Below are 19147 nucleotides of genomic sequence, written 5' to 3' on the forward strand. Positions count from 1 at the left end.
TATGGCAACTGTTAGGCATCCGACCACAAGACGCTAGAGAGGGTAGTGCATCCGGCCCAGTACATCACTGCCCAGTACATCACTGCCATCCAGGACCTCTACACCAGGCGGTGTCAGAGGAAGGCCCTAGAAATTGTCAAGGACTCCAGCCACCCAAGTCATAAACTGTTCTCTCTGCTACCACTTGACAAGCAGTACCGATACACCACGTCTGGAACAGACAGGACCCTGAACAGACCCCAAGCCATCAGACTGCTAAAGAGTTAGTTAAATGGTTCTTAAAAAATAGCTATCCGGATTATCTGTATAGACCCTTTTTGCACTAACTCTTTCCTGTATGTACAGTATATAGATATTTTTAAATATATTTTCTCCTAACCCTCCCCTAATTGTAGTAAACTAATGGACAACAACACTTAGATTTCTACTTCCATACATGCTATATACATTTTACGGACACAGTATATTTTACAATAGTTATCTTTTGTTTCTTATAAGTCCCATCCTTCAGCTACCCTCAACCCCTCCCATCTATCTATGAAGACCTTTCAGTCCCAGCCTTCAGCTATCCTCAACCCCTCCCATCTATCCCTGAAGACCTTCCAGTCCCAGCCTTCAGTTACCCTCAACCCCTCCCATCATTCCCTGAAGACCTTCCAGTCCCAGCCTTTAGTTACCCTCAACCCCTCCCATCTATCCCTGAAGACCTTCCAGTCCCAGCCTTCAGTTACCCTCAACCCCTCCCATCATTCCCTGAAGACCTTCCAGTCCCAGCCTTTAGTTACCCTCAACCCCTCCCATCTATCCCTGAAGACCTTCCAGTTCCAGCCTTCAGCTACCCTCAACCCCTCCCATCTATCCCTGAAGACCTTCCAGTCCCATCCTTCAGCTACCCTCAACCCCTCCCATCTATCCCTGAAGACCTTCCAGTCCCATCCTTCAGTTACCCTCAACCCCTCCCATCTATCCCTGAAGACAATCCAGTCCCAGCCTTCAGTTACTCTCAACCCCTCCCATCTATCCCTGAAGACCTTCCAGTCCCAGCCTTCAGCTACCCTCAACCCCTCCCATCTATCCCTGAAGACCTTCCAGTCCCAGCCTTCAGCTACCCTCAACCCCTCCCATCTATCCCTGAAGACCTTCCAGTCCCAGCCTTCAGCTACCCTCAACCCCTCCCATCTATCCCTGAAGATCTTCCAGTCCCAGCCTTCAGCTACCCTCAACCCCTCCCATCTATCCCTGAAGACCTTCCAGTCCCATCCTTCAGCTACCCTCAACCCCTCCCATCTATCCCTGAAGACCTTCCAGTCCCAGCCTTCAGCTACCCTCAACCCCTCCCATCTATCCCTGAAGATCTTCCAGTCCCAGCCTTCAGTTACCCTCAACACCTCCCATCTATCCCTGAAGACCTTCCAGTCCCAGCCTTCAGCTACCCTCAACCCCTCCCATCTATCCCTGAAGACCTTCCAGTTCCAGCCTTCAGTTACCCTCAACCCCTCCCATCTATCCCTGAAGACCATCCCGTTTTGATTTCTATTTGCCATATATTTTGCAACTGTGCTGTGATGTTTCACAAAAGCTCTGAACCTTTCTATTCTCATAGTTTCTACAGGTTGCACATTTAAGATAAACATTTTTTGCTCTGAGTATCGTTGTATTTTATGATCAATTGACTAGGACTTTTTAAATCATCCAGCAGTGCTATTTGCAGAGTTAGCTCCAGGCAAAGGTTACAATTCTTCAGCCATTCCTGAACCTGCGACCCCAAAAACAAGCTACATTATGGACCGTACCAAAACAGATGATCTAATGATTCTGTATCTTCGCAGCATGATTCTGTATCTGCAGAGCTGGGATGGTTGTATACCCCATATATATAACATTCTGTTGGTGGCAAGAATGTTGTATAATCATTTAAATTGAAAAACTCTTTCAAGAGTTGTTTCAGGCGTAATGTTGTGTATCAGTTGATAAACCACGTGCCATGGAATTGGTACATTGAAAAACTCTTCCCAACTATTTTGCAATCTATATGGTACAGCTTTTTTTTTATTTGTATGTCCTTAAATGAAACAGGTGTACTTTTTAATTTGTCACAATTTTTTTGAACCGCTTTTGGTCTTTAATGCCGGGCCGACATTAGTATATTATCAGTTAGTATATTTGAGTTGAACCATAATATTTGTTGTTGTAATATTTGTTCCGTCTTTTCTGGTGGATTCAACTGAAATTGCAACCAACTTTCTATGGCTTGTTTTTAAAAAATAGCGATATTTTGGAGAATATTTCATTTCAAATAACAGAAAGTGAGAGGTCGTAATCTGAATAAAGGACAAAAGGCCAAGTTATGGTACTTATTGTGTATTTATTCCTTGTGTTAATATTAGTTTTATTATTCTTGTGTTGTTGGGAAGGACCCATAAGTAAACATTTCACTATTAGTCTACACCTGTTGTTTACGAAGCATGTGAGTAGATTTGATTAGATTAGATTTTAGATGTTTGCCTACGTATGTATCAGGGTTGAGCTCAATTTAAATTGACGTCAGTCAATTCAGGAACTTAAAATCGCCCCCCCAAATTTTTGTTGCTCACATAAATGGCTTCTTCTTTTCAATTTATTGAGAGGTCGTTGAAAATAGATGCCCTTTTTTCAATAATTGAATTGGAATTTCAGTTTACTTCCTGAACTGACTGCCTTCAACCCTGCTATGTATACAGCAGACTGTATGATAGTATATCTTATTTGACAGCATGGCATTTAAGCGAATGTTCATGGCAGTGCAAGTAGTTTTGATTTAATACATTCAATGACTCTCTGCTTCGTTTGGACTTTGTAACAGTCGCCAGCAAAGTACGTCAACAGTACCCAGATTTCCCAGAAATGTTTGCACATGCTTTGTGTCTTTGGTAGTCTTGGTTATTCTGGGGATTTGTTATCTTGGGTCTCCTCAATGCATTAATTCACACACCCTTCCTCTCCCACACTGTGCCCCCACTATGACAGAATACACACACATCTCACACACACATCGGGGTGGTTTGGACCACAGTGAAGTGATGAGGACCTGGTCATTTGTATCTGTTGATAGCCTGCCCTGAATCCTAGGGATGTCAGGGCACTGTCCATAATAGGGACTTGACCTTTTGACCCTGGGCCTTTCACCACAGTATTCCCTTGACTTCCCTCGCTGGCTGCCGATGAAGACATTCCTCCTCTATCTACTCACTCTTGGATTTCGGTTGTGTTTTCCTGAAAACACAGAGCGCTCTCCCAGATTGGAATTTTGACAGCTTTCGCAGGGTTTTGCACCATGTTGTGGCTATTTTTGGTGGGAGGAGAAAAGAACATTAGATATGATATATCACTTAATTTAATATGATAAAGTATGTAAACATTGAATTCTATTACCACCTAAATGGGATAAAACTACATTTACTAAAAAACAGGGAAATACAACCTTCTGCATGTGTGATCAGCATTGTGAACGCCTGTGTTATATAGTTGAGTGATGGACAGTGAGAATCCTGTGCTGCCTGTTGTTTACTGTAGTGCAGGGGAGATGGGAACAGGCTTAGTGTTTACAGGGGCAGGGCTACCACACAAGCCTCAGGTCACAGAGCTTGTAAACCGATCCTCGCAGTCTGAGCACATCCTCTGTACTGGGGTCCCTTTCTGCCTTACACACACACACACACACACACACACACACACACACACACACACACACACACACACACACACACACACACACACACACACACACACACACAGAGCGAGAGAGACTCGTCCATACACACACATTCCTCTTCAGTCTCTGTGAGGGGCAGGCTCAGAGTGTGCTGGAAGCCTGGTGCTGTTCTTTAGTGAGCCTCACTCCAGTCGTTTAGTCACAGAGGCAAACCAGAGCAGAGACGGAGGAGGAAGAGCAGAGCAGAGACACAAGAGGAGGTCTGACGACACTATCTGCATGCACCGACACTCAAATTCAACACATGTAGACATACATGCACATGCTGCGTTGATACAGTGTAAACAAGGATCCTCTAAATAAACACACAAGCTGTCGCAGTGCAACACGTGTATGTGGTGAGCCCTGAACGACTGACTTCTGGCTGACTTGTGACCGGACTTATAGCACTCCAGAAACCCATTACACGCGCGTGTGTGTACGTGTGTGTGAGCACACCGGCGATGCCCTCCAGACCTTCTCACAGTAGGAGGTCCAGCATGGGGATGGAAGGCACATGTTCTACATCGACTGGGATCCTTACAGCGCTCTGATTCTACTCCAACCAAAGGGAATACTGGCCCAAGACCGCTAAAAGGAAGAAAATCCAGAATCCAACGATACAAGGACTTTACTTTTCAACCTTTCCCCCCAGGCTGATATGATGTTGTGGAACAAGTTTTCCGGCCACTTGCTTTCCTTGGCAGCCCTGCTGGTGGCAGTAAGCTGTGGCGGGGTGGAGCAGAGAAAAGGGGCAGATGGCAGCGCCAGCAGCACAGGACAGGGTAGCACAGGTGGCATCACGGGTAGCAGTAGTAGTACTAGTAGTGAAAGTAGTAGTGGTAGTAGTAGCAGCAGTAATCGGAGGTACCACAGAGTGCAGCATGGACAGTGCACCTACACCTTTATCCTACCTGAGGGCGACGGCAGCGGAGGGAATTCGTGCCGACAAGGGAAAGCCGCGACCCAGTTTAACAGCGCCAATGCGCTGCAGAGAGACGCTCCTCCACTGGAACAGGACTTCGCTTCCCAGAAGATCCAACACCTGGAGCTCGTCATGGAGAACTACACTCAGTGGCTGCAGAAGGTAAGCGAGAAGTGGTCACACTGTCAACAACTTTGGATGAACACAGGTGTTCATTTATGTTTACTTTCAGATTTCTTCTTCTTCTGGTGTTTCGTGACATCTTTAACAGCGATGTGTGTTTGAGAATGACGTTCTCCGGCTTTCAATTTCAGTTCTCCTGAGGTTGTCTTTAATTCGTGTCCTTACTGCATTGTCGGGGATACATCCGTGTTCATATTGGCTGGAGCTGTGTTCTACGAGTCTTTTATTAATGGTTTAAGATCTTGGTAGCGGATCTTGCATTGATGAACGATCATTATGACAAATATGAAACTTTGTGAGCAAATCTCATACAGAAGCCCACGGTACTGAACGAGGGTCCTATTAATCTGGTTAAAAGCCTTTGTGCGACTGTCACATACCGACAAATAACCAACATCCATATATAATTGAAATCCACAAAGCTGCTTCATTACATTCATTGTAAATGAGAACTTGTTCTCAACTTGCCTACCTGGTTAAATAAAGGTGAAATAAAACATTTAAAAATTACGCAACTGTCAACCATCAATCTATTTGTGTAAAATCAGTACTCAGTACTTCTCCGAAAATCTCCGTGCTCCTTGAGTTACGTTCGGCGTCACAAAGTGATGGTAGTATTGTGTTAGTCACCCAGAGTTATCCAGTGTGCTGTCTCTTTAATGACAGGAAACCAATAAAGACCCCTGTGAGAGTGCGAGGGAAGAATGCCCCCTCTATGTGCTGCTACCCAGGACTTCTCATTACTGTAGCATTAGAATAGAAAAAACAACAACATAAATGGCATAATCAGATATTTTCAAAGTGCATTATATTGATTGATGGGACAGGATTAACTAATAGGAAAGACATTAAACCATTTTTTATTTTATTTTATAAAAGGGGATATTTACTTGTTATTGGGAATGCATCTTCAATTTTCCCTTCTGTATCTTTTGCCGTGCAAAATTGTGTATCCATTTTTATTTCAAAGCTCTGGATGCTTTTGAAGGGTAACCTTCAAATTGGATTCTCAACAGGCAACGGCAGTTTCAAGATTTAAATAGAGGTTAAAGCTAATATGATGTTACAACTGGGTAAGGTACAGTATCGCGGGAAACATAAATAATGATTTTGCAACGCAGTGCTCAGTGAATACAACTGGGAAAGCAATCAACAAGCAAATATACTTCTCATTAGGCTTGCCAAGAAGTGTAGGCAAGGAAAATGAGCGGCATACATTTCAAATTGAGTGTTGCTAATTTACCATCTATTCAGGGTTTAAGAGACAGATGCCTGTGGTGCATATGACTATGTCCAGCCTGGTCTCAGAGCGTTTTGTATTACTCTGAAAGTAAATCTGTGAATTTCATTTAGTATGATATGTTATGTTTGGTATAGTTAACTAAGACAGATGGTTACTTAAGGCAAAAATGAAAGGAGGGTGGTTGGTAGGGGTGGATAGGTATGTGTATAATACAATTATTAAGCAACCCAAAGGTTGCGAGTTTTGAATGTCATTACAGACAACTTCAGTATTTTAGGTCATTCGCAACTTTTCAACTACTTACTATTTTTTTTAGCTACTTTGCAACTACTTAGCATGTTAGCTAACCCTTCACCTAAACTTAACCCTAACCTTAACCGTAACTCTAACCCTACCCTAGCTAACGCTACCTAGAATGTGTAACACATCATAAGATTAGCAAATTCCAACATATTGTACGTTTTGCAAATTCGCAAGATATTGTACATTTAGCAAATAAGTAGCATACAGTATCAGTCAATAGTTTGCACACACCTACTCATTCAAGGGTTTTTCTTTATTTTTACTATTTTCTACATTGCAGAATAATAGTGAAGACATCAAAACTATGAAATAACACATATGGAATCATGTTGTAAACAAAAAAGTGTTAAACAAATCAAAAAATATGTTATATTTGAGATTCTTCAAAGTAGCCACACTTTGCCTTGATGACAACTTTGCACACTCTTGGCATTTTCTCAACCAGCTTCAAAGGTAGTCACCTGGAATGCATTTAAATTAACAGGTGTGCCTTGTTATAAGCTAATTTGTGGAATTTCTTTCCTTCTTAATGCGTTTGAGCCAGTCATTTGTGTTATGACAAGGTAGGGGTGATATACAGAAGATAACCCTATCTGGTAAAAGACCAAGTCCATATTATGGCAAGAACAGCTCAAATAAGCAAAGACAAACGACAGTCCATCATTACTTTAAGACATGAAGGTCAGTCAGTACGGAAAATTTCAAGGACTTTGAAAGTTTCTTGAAGTACAGTCGCAAAAACCATCAAGCGCTATGATGAAATTGGCTCTCATGAGGACCTCCACAGGAAAGGAAGACCCAGAGGTAATTCTACTGCAGAGGATAAATTCATTAGAGTTACATTTACATTTACATTTAAGTAATTTAGCAGACGCTCTTATCCAGAGCGACTTACAAATTGGTGCTTTCACCTTATGACATCCAGTGGAACAGCCACTTTACAATAGTGCATCTAGGTCTTTTAAGGGGGGGGGGGGGGGGGGGAGAAGGATTACTTTATCCTATCCTAGGTATTCCTTAAAGAGGTGGGGTTTCAGGTGTCTCCGGAAGGTGGTGATTGACTCCGCTGTCCTGGCGTCGTGAGGGAGTTTGTTCCACCATTGGGGGGCCAGAGCAGCGAACAGTTTTGACTGGGCTGAGCGGGAACTGTACTTCCTCAGTGGTAGGGAGGCGAGCAGGCCAGAGGTGGATGAACGCAGTGCCCTTGATTGAGTGTAGGGCCTGATCAGAGCCTGGAGGTACTAAGGTGCCGTTCCCCTCACAGCTCCGTAGGCAAGCACCATGGTCTTGTAGCGGATGCGAGCTTCAACTGGAAGCCAGTGGAGAGAGCGGAGGAGCGGGGTGACGTGAGAGAACTTGGGAAGGTTGAACACCAGACGGGCTGCGGCGTTCTGGATGAGTTGTAGGGGTTTAATGGCACAGGCAGGGAGCCCAGCCAACAGCGAGTTGCAGTAATCCAGACGGGAGATGACAAGTGCCTGGATTAGGACCTGCGCCGCTTCCTGTGTGAGGCAGGGTCGTACTCTGCGGATGTTGTAGAGCATGAACCTACAGGAACGGGCCACCGCCTTGATGTTATTTGAGAACGACAGGGTGTTGTCCAGGATCATGCCAAGGTTCTTAGCGCTCTGGGAGGAGGACACGATGGAGTTGTCAACCGTGATGGCGAGATCATGGAACGGGCAGTCCTTCCCCGGGAGGAAGAGCAGCTCCGTCTTGCCGAGGTTCAGCTTGAGGTGATGATCCGTCATCCACACTGATATGTCTGCCAGACATGCAGAGATGCGATTCGCCACCTGGTCGTCAGAAGGGGGAAAGGAGAAGATTAATTGTGTGTCGTCTGCATAGCAATGATAGGAGAGACCATGTGAGGTTATGACAGAGCCAAGTGACTTGGTGTATAGCGAGAATAGGAGAGGGCCTAGAACAGAGCCCTGGGGGACACCAGTGGTGAGAGCACGTGGTGAGGAGACGGATTCTCGCCACGCCACCTGGTAGGAGCGACCTGTCAGGTAGGACGCAATCCAAGCGTGGGCCGCGCCGGCGATGCCCAACTCGGAGAGGGTGGAGAGGAGGATCTGATGGTTCACAGTATCGAAGGCAGCCGATAGGTCTAGAAGGATGAGAGCAGAGGAGAGAGAGTTAGCTTTAGCAGTGCGGAGCGCCTCCGTGATACAGAGAAGAGCAGTCTCAGTTGAATGACTAGTCTTGAAACCTGACTGATTTGGATCAAGAAGGTCATTCTGAGAGAGATAGCGGGAGAGCTGGCCAAGGACGGCACGTTCAAGAGTTTTGGAGAGAAAAGAAAGAAGGGATACTGGTCTGTAGTTGTTGACATCGGAGGGATCGAGTGTAGGTTTTTTCAGAAGGGGTGCAACTCTCGCTTTCTTGAAGACGGGAGGGACGTAGCCAGCGGTCAGGGATGAGTTGATGAGCGAGGTGAGGTAAGGGAGAAGGTCACCGGAGATGGTCTGGAGAAGAGAGGAGGGGATAGGGTCAAGCGGGCAGGTTGTTGGGCGGCCGGCCGTCACAAGACGCGAGATGTCATCTGGAGAGAGAGGGGAGAAAGAGGTCAGAGCACAGGGTAGGGCAGTGTGAGCAGAACCAGCGGTGTCGTTTGACTTAGCAAACGAGGATCGGATGTCGTCGACCTTCTTTTCAAAATGGTTGACGAAGTCATCTGCAGAGAGGGAGGAGGGGGGGGAGGGGGAGGAGGATTCAAGAGGGAGGAGAAGGTGGCAAAGAGCTTCCTAGGGTTAGAGGCAGATGCTTGGAATTTAGAGTGGTAGAAAGTGGCTTTAGCAGCAGAGACAGAGGAGGAAAATGTAGAGAGGAGGGAGTGAAAGGATGCCAGGTCCGCAGGGAGGCGAGTTTTCCTCCATTTCCGCTCGGCTGCCCGGAGCCCTGTTCTCAGAACAGCCAACAGGAGCCCAGCCTCGGAAATTGCAGCCCAAATAAATGCTTCACAGAGTTCAAGTAACAGACACAACTCAACATCAACTTTTCAGAGTAGACTGTGTGAATCAGGCCTTCATGGTTGAATTGCTGCAAAGAAACCACTACTAAAGGACACCAATAAGAAGAAGAGACTTGAATGGACCAAGAAACATGAGCAATGGCCATTAGACCGGTGGAAATCTGTCCATTGAGATGGTTTGGGATGAGTTGGACCTCAGAGTGAAGGGAATGCAGCCAACAAGTGCCCAGCATATACTCCTTCAATAATTCCAGGTGAAGCTGGTTGAGAGAATGCCAAGAGTCTGCAAAGCTGTCATCAAGGCAAAGGGTGGCTACTTTGAAGAATCTAAAATATATTTTGATTTGTTGAACACTTTTTTGGTTACTACATGATCCCATATGTGTTATTTCATAATTTATGTCTTCACTATTATTCTACAATGTAGAAAATAGTCAACATAAAGAAAAACCCTTGAATGAGTAGGTATGTCCAAACTTTTGACTGGTACTGAGTAATACAAATTGTAAACCGTAACATATCATACATAATGGTGGATGGACATCCACAAATGAATACATACCATACAAAACTTACCAACTTGGATTTACATACAGAATAATACGAAATTCTCTGAGACCAGGTTGCGCCATCACGTCCTTTTCCTCCAACAAATGAAAACCTGTTATGTATTAGATATTGCAAATAATGAATGAGTCTTTTCATGGTGAGGTGTCATGTTCTTTTGCCTATGTCTGGATAATGATTTGTTTGTAAAGCCAGTTAGGTGTTTAAGATCACAAATACGGTTTCACTGTGACGTTAATGAATTGTGAGGTCATCACTGATACCATTTGGCAACTGAATTGCTTTTCTTAGCTTTGAGACTTTGAAAAGACAGATTGTCTCTCTGAAATGAATACATGAATCAAATAAACAAACTCTAAATTCGGAAAAGCAGCTCTGCTGTACTTTTCACAATATTGTGACTTTCCAATGAGATTAGTAAGGCCAATCTATGATGAATTGCTTAAACACATAATAGTTTATTTTTGTCTGTAAAATGTTGGCACAAAAGTGAACAAATCATTTCACATAATGCACAGTGGATTGGAGATGACACTGGAATTGTGGGATTAATTTAACAGAACGTCATCAACACCCGTTAGCATGCTGTGCCCTCTGCTTTATTAGTAGTTAGTGTACCCTCTTAAAAGCTATTTGGGAAAGCTTCTCAACAGTTTTACTGCGTTTCATCTAGCTCTGAAAGGTTATCTTTTCACTCCTCAGGTTGTGAGAAATAGTCGTTCTTTATAAATGACACAATCTTACATTCCAATGAACTGTTGGTTGAGTTTGTAGTTAGGAAAGTAGCAGATATGTTATTCCTTCTTACTGTATTTATGTATTTGTATTATTTAACCTTTATTTAACTGGGCAAGTCAGTTGAGAACAAATTGTTATTTACAATTTCACTCTAGTAAAGCACAAAGATACGGGTATGTACATATCAATTCCCAAAGAAATGTTTGGCTTTTGCTCAGAAACAGCACGTATCACCATGCATCAATGGTTAAAAACTGCTTTTAAACTTGGAATAAGCTGCGGGTTGTAAATGATTATTGACCGACAGTATATAAATGAAGAAAAACTACTGGCATGCAAAATATTGTTCAGAGGAGAAAAATCACATCACACATTTAGTACCACGTCTATACATTGTAAGACAAGTATGTTGATTCAAAATATAATTGTAAGGCCACCAGCTGTAATAGGATTGTGAGTTTGCTCAACATTTGGGCATATAACTGAAAGAACATACAGTGCCGTTGGAAAGTATTCAGACCCCTTGACCTTTTCCACATTTTGTTACATTACAGCCTTATTTTAAAATGGATTACAGAGTTTTCCCCTCATCGATCTACACACAATACCCCATAATGACAAAGCAAAAACAGGTTTTCAGAAATGTTTGCTAATTTACAAAAAAAATGTTTTTAAATATTACATTTATATAAATATTCAGACCCTTTACTCAGTACTTTGTTGAAACACCTTCGGGTATGATGCTACAAGCTGGCACACCTGTATTTGGGGAGTTTCTCCCATTCTTCTCCGCAGATCCTCTCTGTTTTCAAGTCTCTCCAGAGATGTTCGATTAGGTTCAAGTCTGGGCTCTGGCTGGGCCACTCAAGGACATTCAGAGACTTATCCCGAAGCCACTCCAGCGTTGTCTTGGCTGTGTGCTTAGGGTCGTTGTCCTGTTGAAAGGTGAACTTTTGCCCCAGTCTGAGGTCCTGAGCACTCTAGAGCAGATTTTCATCAAGGATCTCTCTGTACTTTGCTCCGTTCATCTTTCCCTCGATCCTGACTAGTCTCCCAGTCCCTGCCACTGAAAAACATCCCCACAGCATGATGCTGCCAGAGCCATGTTTCACCGTAGGGATGGTGCCAGGTTTCCTCCAGACGTGACGCTTGGCATTCAGGCCAAAGAGTTCAATCTTGGATTCATCAGACCAGAATATCTTGTTTCTCATGGTCTGAGAGTCCTTTAGGTGCCTTTTGGCAAACTCCAAGCAGGCTGTCATGTGCCTTTTACCGAGGAGTGGCTTCCATATGGCCACTCTACGATAAAGACCTGATTGCTGCAGAGATGGTTGTCCTTCTGGAAGGTTCTCCTATCTCCACAGAGGAACTGTAGAGCTCTGTCGGAGGGACCATTGGGTTCTTGGTCACCTCCCTGACCAAAGACCTTCTCCCCCGACTTCTCAGTTTGGCCAGGCAGGCAGCTCTAGGAAGAGTCTTGGTGGTTCCAAACTTCTTCCATTTAAGAATGATGGAGGCCACTGTGTTCTTGGGGACCTTCAATGCTGCAGAAAATGTTTGGTACCCTTCCCCAGATCTGTGCCTTGACACAATCCTGTCTCAGAGCTCTATGGACAATTCCTTTGACCTCATGGCTTGGCTTTTGCTCTGACATACACTATCAAATGTGGGACCTTATATAGACAGGTGTGTACATTTCCAAATAATGTCCAATCAATTGAATTTACCACAGGTGGACTCCAATCAAGTTGTAGAAACATCTCAAGGATGATCAATGGAAACAGGGCGCACCTGAGCTCAATTTCGAGTCTCAAAGCAAATGGTCTGAACACTTACTGTATGTAAATAAGGTATTTCTGTTCTTTATTGTTAATACTTTTTCAAAAATGTCTAAAAACCTGTTTTCACTTTGTCATTATTAGATATTGTATGCAGATTGCTGAGGCTTTTTTTTATTTAATCAATTTTAGAAGAAGACTGTAACGTAACAAAATGTGGAAAAAGTCATGGGGTCTGAATACTTTCCAAAGGCACTGTATATTCTCATGTTGAATTGAATGTTCACTCAATTTGAGCTGAGTTTGTTGAGTAAACACACTTTAATACATTAGCTCAAATTTTTGTCCTTTTGAAGTCCGCTCAAGTCACAGAATAATGCTGATTAAGCAATTGGTTATATTGGCTTTTAAAATTATTATTTTTACAGTGTAGGCCTACTGTCAGGCCATCCTGTGTAGAAAAGAGTCTGAGTTTGAATCCGACTGAAATTGAATCTCACTGGTCTTTATCTTTGTTCAGTGGACCTCAACACACTATACAGCATACTATAGAAACAGTACTGAATTCTAGGCTAATGAGACCGCTGGCATAACTTTTCCACAAATGTAAAAATGTGAGTGTTGCGAAAGCATCTGCCATCACCACTAATACCACCATGTTTCTTCCCTGACACATTTGCGTTCTCTGCAGACCTCTGACATTTTTCATCTGAAGCGAGAAAATGAAGGGGGGGGGGGGGGGGGGGAAGGGGGAAAAAAACATGCACCCAGCATGTCTTTATTATTCGGAAAGAACAACATTCAATAATCTTGTCAACGATAAAGTTGATAGACAGGAGAAGTTACAGTAACCAGTTGACGCCAACACAAGAAGAATTAGAAGAGACGCTTCACGAGGCAGCTCTGAAGCACACAGCGATAATTCCGCCTAATTATGGACGTGCAGGAACATCCGGATGCAGTTAACATTTTTCATTGGACAGAAGATTAAGTGTCCCAGCCAGTCTATCTATCTTAATCACGTAAGCCTTGGCTGCTTGTCGAGAGGAGAGCTGTCCCTAATGCTACACCAGCCACTCTGGTGAAAGAATCAACAAAGGATACCACACACACTCCCATGCATGGGCGCTTAACTGTTGGGGGTAGATGCAGCAAGCAGCTGTTTGAGAAGCATTAGGCTGTCCTGATCATTCCCACTGTGGAATTCTGCTTGGCCCAGGGAAGAGCAGGCACTGATAACATTCCTGCCCAGTCAAAGGTGGCTTCTGTTTGTCTGAATATTACTTCTCCAGCAGACCTGTAAAGAAGGGGGAATTGGATCAGATTGTCTGTGATCTTTGGGTATTTGTCGCTGGAAACGAGCCACTTAATAATGCATCCCCACTCCAGGCCATTGCTGCAGGGCTTGGGGAAGTGTGCATGGTCAGTTGTAGAGGAAAGATCATTAAGTTTGCCTTTAAAAAATAAAAAATAAAATAAATCATAGTTAAAATGACTTGGGCTGAGATGTTTTGTATCACTCACCTGATCACTTCCAGATGCATTCAACGTTTGAAAGGTATAAATCACCTACAGGAGAGACACACTCCAGATCCCCTTTCTACGTCCTCAATATTTAAAGGACAACTCAAGTCATTGGAACTTGGACGAAGGTCCATTTTGAGGAGCCAAAAAAAACCTTCTGCTTCTAGCGAGTGAAAGTGATAGATCTTCACACTTTGACTTCAGTGCAGACAGTAGAAAGGGTTTTCAAACCAACGTTTCTTCAGAGGGAGTCATTGCCAGAATAAGCTGTTGAAGTCAAAAGAGAGACAAAAATCAGTGTGTACACAGTGCTATCCCTGTGAAATTCCCATTGCTGTGCCTTTAAACTGAACATGGCCATGCTGGTTAGTGTAAACACAGGGGTTAATGGATGTACAATGTGGTTAATACAGTGAAAGGCTGAATAGTTCTATTCGTAATGCTACTAGAAGGCCACACAGCATGCCTAAAGAGCCAAGGAAAGACCAAGCTATTTTAGGGGTGACTTCCTCTGTATCAAAGTACATTTTTGCTGATAATGCGGGCCAAAACTAACAAATCGGATGATGCATAGATTTAGTGGACATGCAACAGACTGAGAAGCGCTTCCTTCCTGTCCAGCGCAAAACTTGTAAGACCGCAAAAATAGCAGAACGCGTTGTTCTATTCTGCTACTGCTTCCATAAATGAATCTTTGCCTCCCTTGCACTAGCAGAGAAGGTGAAAAGAGAACAGAGCTTTCTTCTCAACATGTCAAGGGAATAAGAAAGTCCATTACGGCAATGCCACAGTATTTCCACATGGATGTGGACACTGAGGCCAACATGGTTAATGTTCTTGGTTTTCAGGAAAGGGGCATTTAGTATGTTTGTCACAGTCAATATGGCAGTGCACTTAGTTTCAAACTCTTTTTCCAGGAATCATATTTCTTTGTGGTCGTCAGCCTCGAACCTGTTAGAACTTTTGATATTGGGCAGAAAAGTCCTTAACTTTATACTACAGTTATGCAACCGAAATTAATGGTGGAGTTAATTTCTCTGTAATGTTACCCACGGTCTGGAGAGGCTCTCTGAGAGGCATCATGGGTACACGTGGTTAAACTTCCTGCATTCATTTTAATGAATCACTCTCTGGTGGGCACTTTGTGCAGGATTTATCTAGCTTTAATTGCTATATTATTTTTGTATTTGGTGAGGTGTGTCAGGCTTTTGTTATATAACCCTCAAGACATGTCACTTAGTGCTCTGCACTCACTAGTTTATGTGTTGAATGAATTGAGAATATACTGCATTATGTTTGGGTTTCCTTCCTTTCTGAGTATATTCCATTCTTAATAATGGAATCATTTTTTCTTCCTGTGAGTACCACAGGTATTATAAATTAAGGGCTAGGCGTCCAGTCAGCGGGACACCTGTCGACAACTTCCGGAGAAATTGGAGGGCGCGCAATTCAAATAAATAATCATAAAATGATGCATATTAAACATCTAGGTACATATGTGTCTTATATCGGTTAAAAGCTTAAATGATTGTTAATCTAACTACATTGTCTGATTTACAATAGGCTTTACAGCGAAAGCATGCCATGTGATTGTTTGAGGACGGTGCCCCGCTTCAAAATGATATTCAAACAGAACAGGCTTCGTAAAATCACAAATAACGATTAAATATTCACTTACTTTTTGAAAATCTTCCGCTGATTTGCAATCCAAAGGGTCCCAGCTACAACATGCATGGTTGTTTTGTTAGATAAAATCCTTCTTTATATCCCAAAAAGTCAGTTTAGTTGGCTCCATCGATTTGAGTAATCCACTTGTTCATCATGCAGAGAAAGGAATCCAAAAAGCTACCGCTAAACTTTGTTAAAACAAGTCAAAATATGTTTATATTTAATCCTTTAATCATAATTAAACTATAATACTTCATATGGAAAGAAGTACGTTCAATAGAAAAGCAAAATAAACAAGTGCGCGTCCCCTTCGTCGCACGCGCACAGACTGATTTCCAACTCTGACTCCCAGTACCAAAACTCAAAATTCTTCCTCGTTTGGGAAGAAACAATCCTGAAACCTTGAACGAAGACTGTTGACATCTAATGGAAGCCATAGGAATTGTAATCTGGGAGCTGGAATTACATATGACCCATAGCTTTCCATTGGAAGTGCATGGGCTCTCTCCAAAAAAGTTGTGGTTGGTTTTTCTTTGGATTTTCTCCTACCATTGTAATTGTGTTGTAGTCGCATACATTATTGTAAAATTTCTGCAAACTTCAAAGTGTTTTCTATCCAATGGTACCAATTATATGCACATCCTGGCTTCTGGGCCTGAGTAACAGGCAGTTTAAAGTGGAGGAAGTGGAGAAAAATAGACCCTAGCTTGAAGAAGTTTTAAAGTGAGTGTGCTGCAGCATGTCACTCAGGTGATATGGATCTTTTTACCATGTAGGCCTATACTGTATATCAGGTAACTAATAGTTTGAAACAGTTAGTGGCATTTGACCTTGTTTTGAATAAGGGTTAAGTATCACATACCTGTGAAAGGAATTAATATAAATAATGTTGTTTTTGGCAAGCAAGTGGAAGTCGTTGTGCTTGTGTTTAGAAGTAATTACTGTAGCTTGCGAGTATTGTCAAACGTAGTCCATAGTCCAATGCCCTGGCAAATGCCTTTCTATGGCACGGGTGAGTGATTTTGACCCAAATAAAAGATGGTCCCATTTTTATATTGTGGAATTGGAATACTATACAATACTATAAATGTGATTGTTCGGTCAGTGGTCAAATAAATTCTGCTATCACAGTTTACTACAACATATCAATACTGAATTTGGAATCCAGCTGTGATAAGAATGGTGTATCACTGGCTTCCATTATTTATATATGTCACAGGCTATAACTCATGTCATCATTTTTCTACCTTGTTAAGCTTCTGTCATCTTTCTCTGAACTTATCCACCGGGTAGCCCGTTCTGGTTAATTTCAGTCCTGTAGAATTCCACCAGGCCCTACAAGAGTCTGCCTTCATATAAATGTATACAGCTTTTGTTCTTCGAGGGACAGCGATCGCAGAAAAAAAACATGCAGGTCTATGCTTTCTATTTCTGTTTTCTGGCATGCGGCAGAAACGAAAGAGACCGTCGAGCCGCTGTTTCTTTGTATCTCTTTTTGGGTTCAGCCAATCTTTAAGTTCACTGTAGAGTTTCATCGTCTACAAAATCCATCGGAATTCTCTTCCATCGGACAATTATTCATCTGAGAGATAAGGCTGACTCCGAGGAGTCGGGGTAAATTCCTGAAGCATCCCCATACACTGCCATTGAGCTCTAATCTCCTTAGAGGTTGTGTCCTACAGATGTTCCATTGTGAGTGGCTGCCTTTGTCTGTCAGCACTGAAGCCGCTTGCCAAAGTCCCAAAGGACACCATTTCACCTTATCTGAGAGTTCAGCTTCTTCAACTTTTCCATGATTACAAATCAAAACATCACAATTGGGGATGAAAGAGAGCAATGGAATAGTTTCAGTTGAAGCGGAGAGGCTTTGAATACATGAACAGAACAGCAGATAAATATCAAGTCATAAAAGCACCCGCCGTGTGGGAAACCGAACGAAGACAAGCAAGTGAAGGTGGGGAGAGAGGGAAAGAGTGTGGGAGATATTGGGCAACAGATAAACATTTTCACTCCCTCACAGCCAGAGTTGGATCTGTAAATGATGAATAGCCGAGTTTTCCTTCTCTTACTCTGTTCTTGTGCCGTTGTTGTCATAAGACTTCCATGAGAACTATTTGCAATGACCCCACTAATTTATTTATTCCATGTCTTTGGTGCGAGTAGGGTTTAGGGAAAAGTTGCTTGATGAAGAATTGTTTGTGGTCCATATCTTATGATATATTAACATGCGGTTTGAAACTGCACAATATGGTAGGCCACTCACAACTCCTTCCAGTGCGGTGGGTGGTTTTGTCTTATGTGTGGGACGTGTTTGGGTCCTGCTTTATCAGTTTAGAGCTGTGATCGGCGTGACACCTCATCCACACCCCTCACACACACACACACACACACACACACATTATATTGACAGCTCTGGAGAACATCTTAACCTTGTAAAGCACTGTGTTTGCCTTGTCTGGGACCCAAGCCAGGCTTCTCACATTCCGCACAATACCAGGGCTGTGGCTGGCAGAGTCAACTGGAGATAGTGTGCTTGCCCCATTCCCCCTTTTCTCCCCTTATCACATCATTTTAGACCTCTGCTTAAAATTGGAGTCAAAGGTCAATCTGCATTACACCCCAACTTTTTAAAGAGAAGAACTGTACTCAATTTAGTCTCAATCACCCTTATGATAGAGCCCTAGCAGGCTTTGTTGGGTCAGGATAAGACTGACCTCTTGTACTATAAAACTGTAAGTGTTTCAGGGATAAACGGATAGTTTCAACAAGAGGTGTAACAGTAGTCGAGGGTAGAAATTCAGAAACTACCAGACTGATGCAGACCACCACCAGAGAGTCACTCAACGAGACAGCCCCAGAACACACGTCTGCAGCTGTAAAACGAATGGAGCTCTAAGCCTGTTAAGTCATAAATGGGTGCAGATGTTTGTATGAGTGGACGTATCTGCCAGGGGGAGCTGCAGGCTGGGGTTGTGGGGGTTAATCCTCAGCAGGTCTGGAGGGGCTGTGCATGGATGGACTGGAGGAGCATGGGGTGGGATTCAGTCTGACTAATGGTGGTCTATACTGTAGAAGGTCAGGTGGGATCTGCCTCTGTTACCCCTCAGAGCTCATTCACCGAGCTTGAAACATTACGCATTAAGTTCTCAAACTTCTTAACATATAGTAGTGTATGTCATCGTGTCAATCTGCCTGATAATTTTGTTTTGTTTAACTTTATTTGACCATTTTTTTTTTGTTGTACTATTCAGGACATTTCAATAATGTTATATTGCAGGGGACTACTGCGAGTCACGTGTTCTCAATTTAAGGGGAATCTAAAGCATTCAAAAATAGGACAAATATTACATAATAATGTTGGAGTATTATATTCTATAGCATACAATAATATGGTAACCGTAGTCTAGCGCAGGGGTCTCTAACCTTTTCTAGCATGAGAGCTACTTATGTAAAAAATAAAAAATAAAATACTGAGCTACTCATTTTTTTCCAGCTTTCAAATAGGCACATT

General features: G+C 42.9%; 1 protein-coding gene and 1 long non-coding RNA gene across 3 annotated transcripts in view; one reads left to right on the top strand and one right to left on the bottom strand.

The window, feature by feature from the left end:
• The first annotated feature begins 3791 nt into the window (after positions 1–3791).
• Positions 3792–19147, top strand: part of LOC115131711 (angiopoietin-1-like) — a 63523-nt gene continuing 48167 nt past the window's right edge. Inside the window, exon 1 of one of the 2 annotated variants that reach the window (XM_029663650.2) lies at positions 3792–4817. In XM_029663650.2, coding sequence (XP_029519510.1) covers positions 4392–4817 — 426 coding nt within the window. In that variant the 5' untranslated portion in view covers positions 3792–4391. The remainder of the gene's footprint in view (positions 4818–19147) is intronic. The other variant, XM_029663649.2, reaches the window with a different exon arrangement.
• LOC135572492 (uncharacterized) lies at positions 13144–17632 on the bottom strand. Its single transcript, XR_010464343.1, has 3 exons — positions 15647–17632; positions 13969–14235; positions 13144–13741 (listed from the first exon to the last, which is right to left on the bottom strand). It is a non-coding gene; the product is annotated as an uncharacterized LOC135572492 (long non-coding RNA).

Source organism: Oncorhynchus nerka, linkage group LG7 (assembly GCF_034236695.1).
Source record: "Oncorhynchus nerka isolate Pitt River linkage group LG7, Oner_Uvic_2.0, whole genome shotgun sequence".
In the NCBI taxonomy this organism is placed as follows: Eukaryota; Metazoa; Chordata; class Actinopteri; order Salmoniformes; family Salmonidae; genus Oncorhynchus; species Oncorhynchus nerka.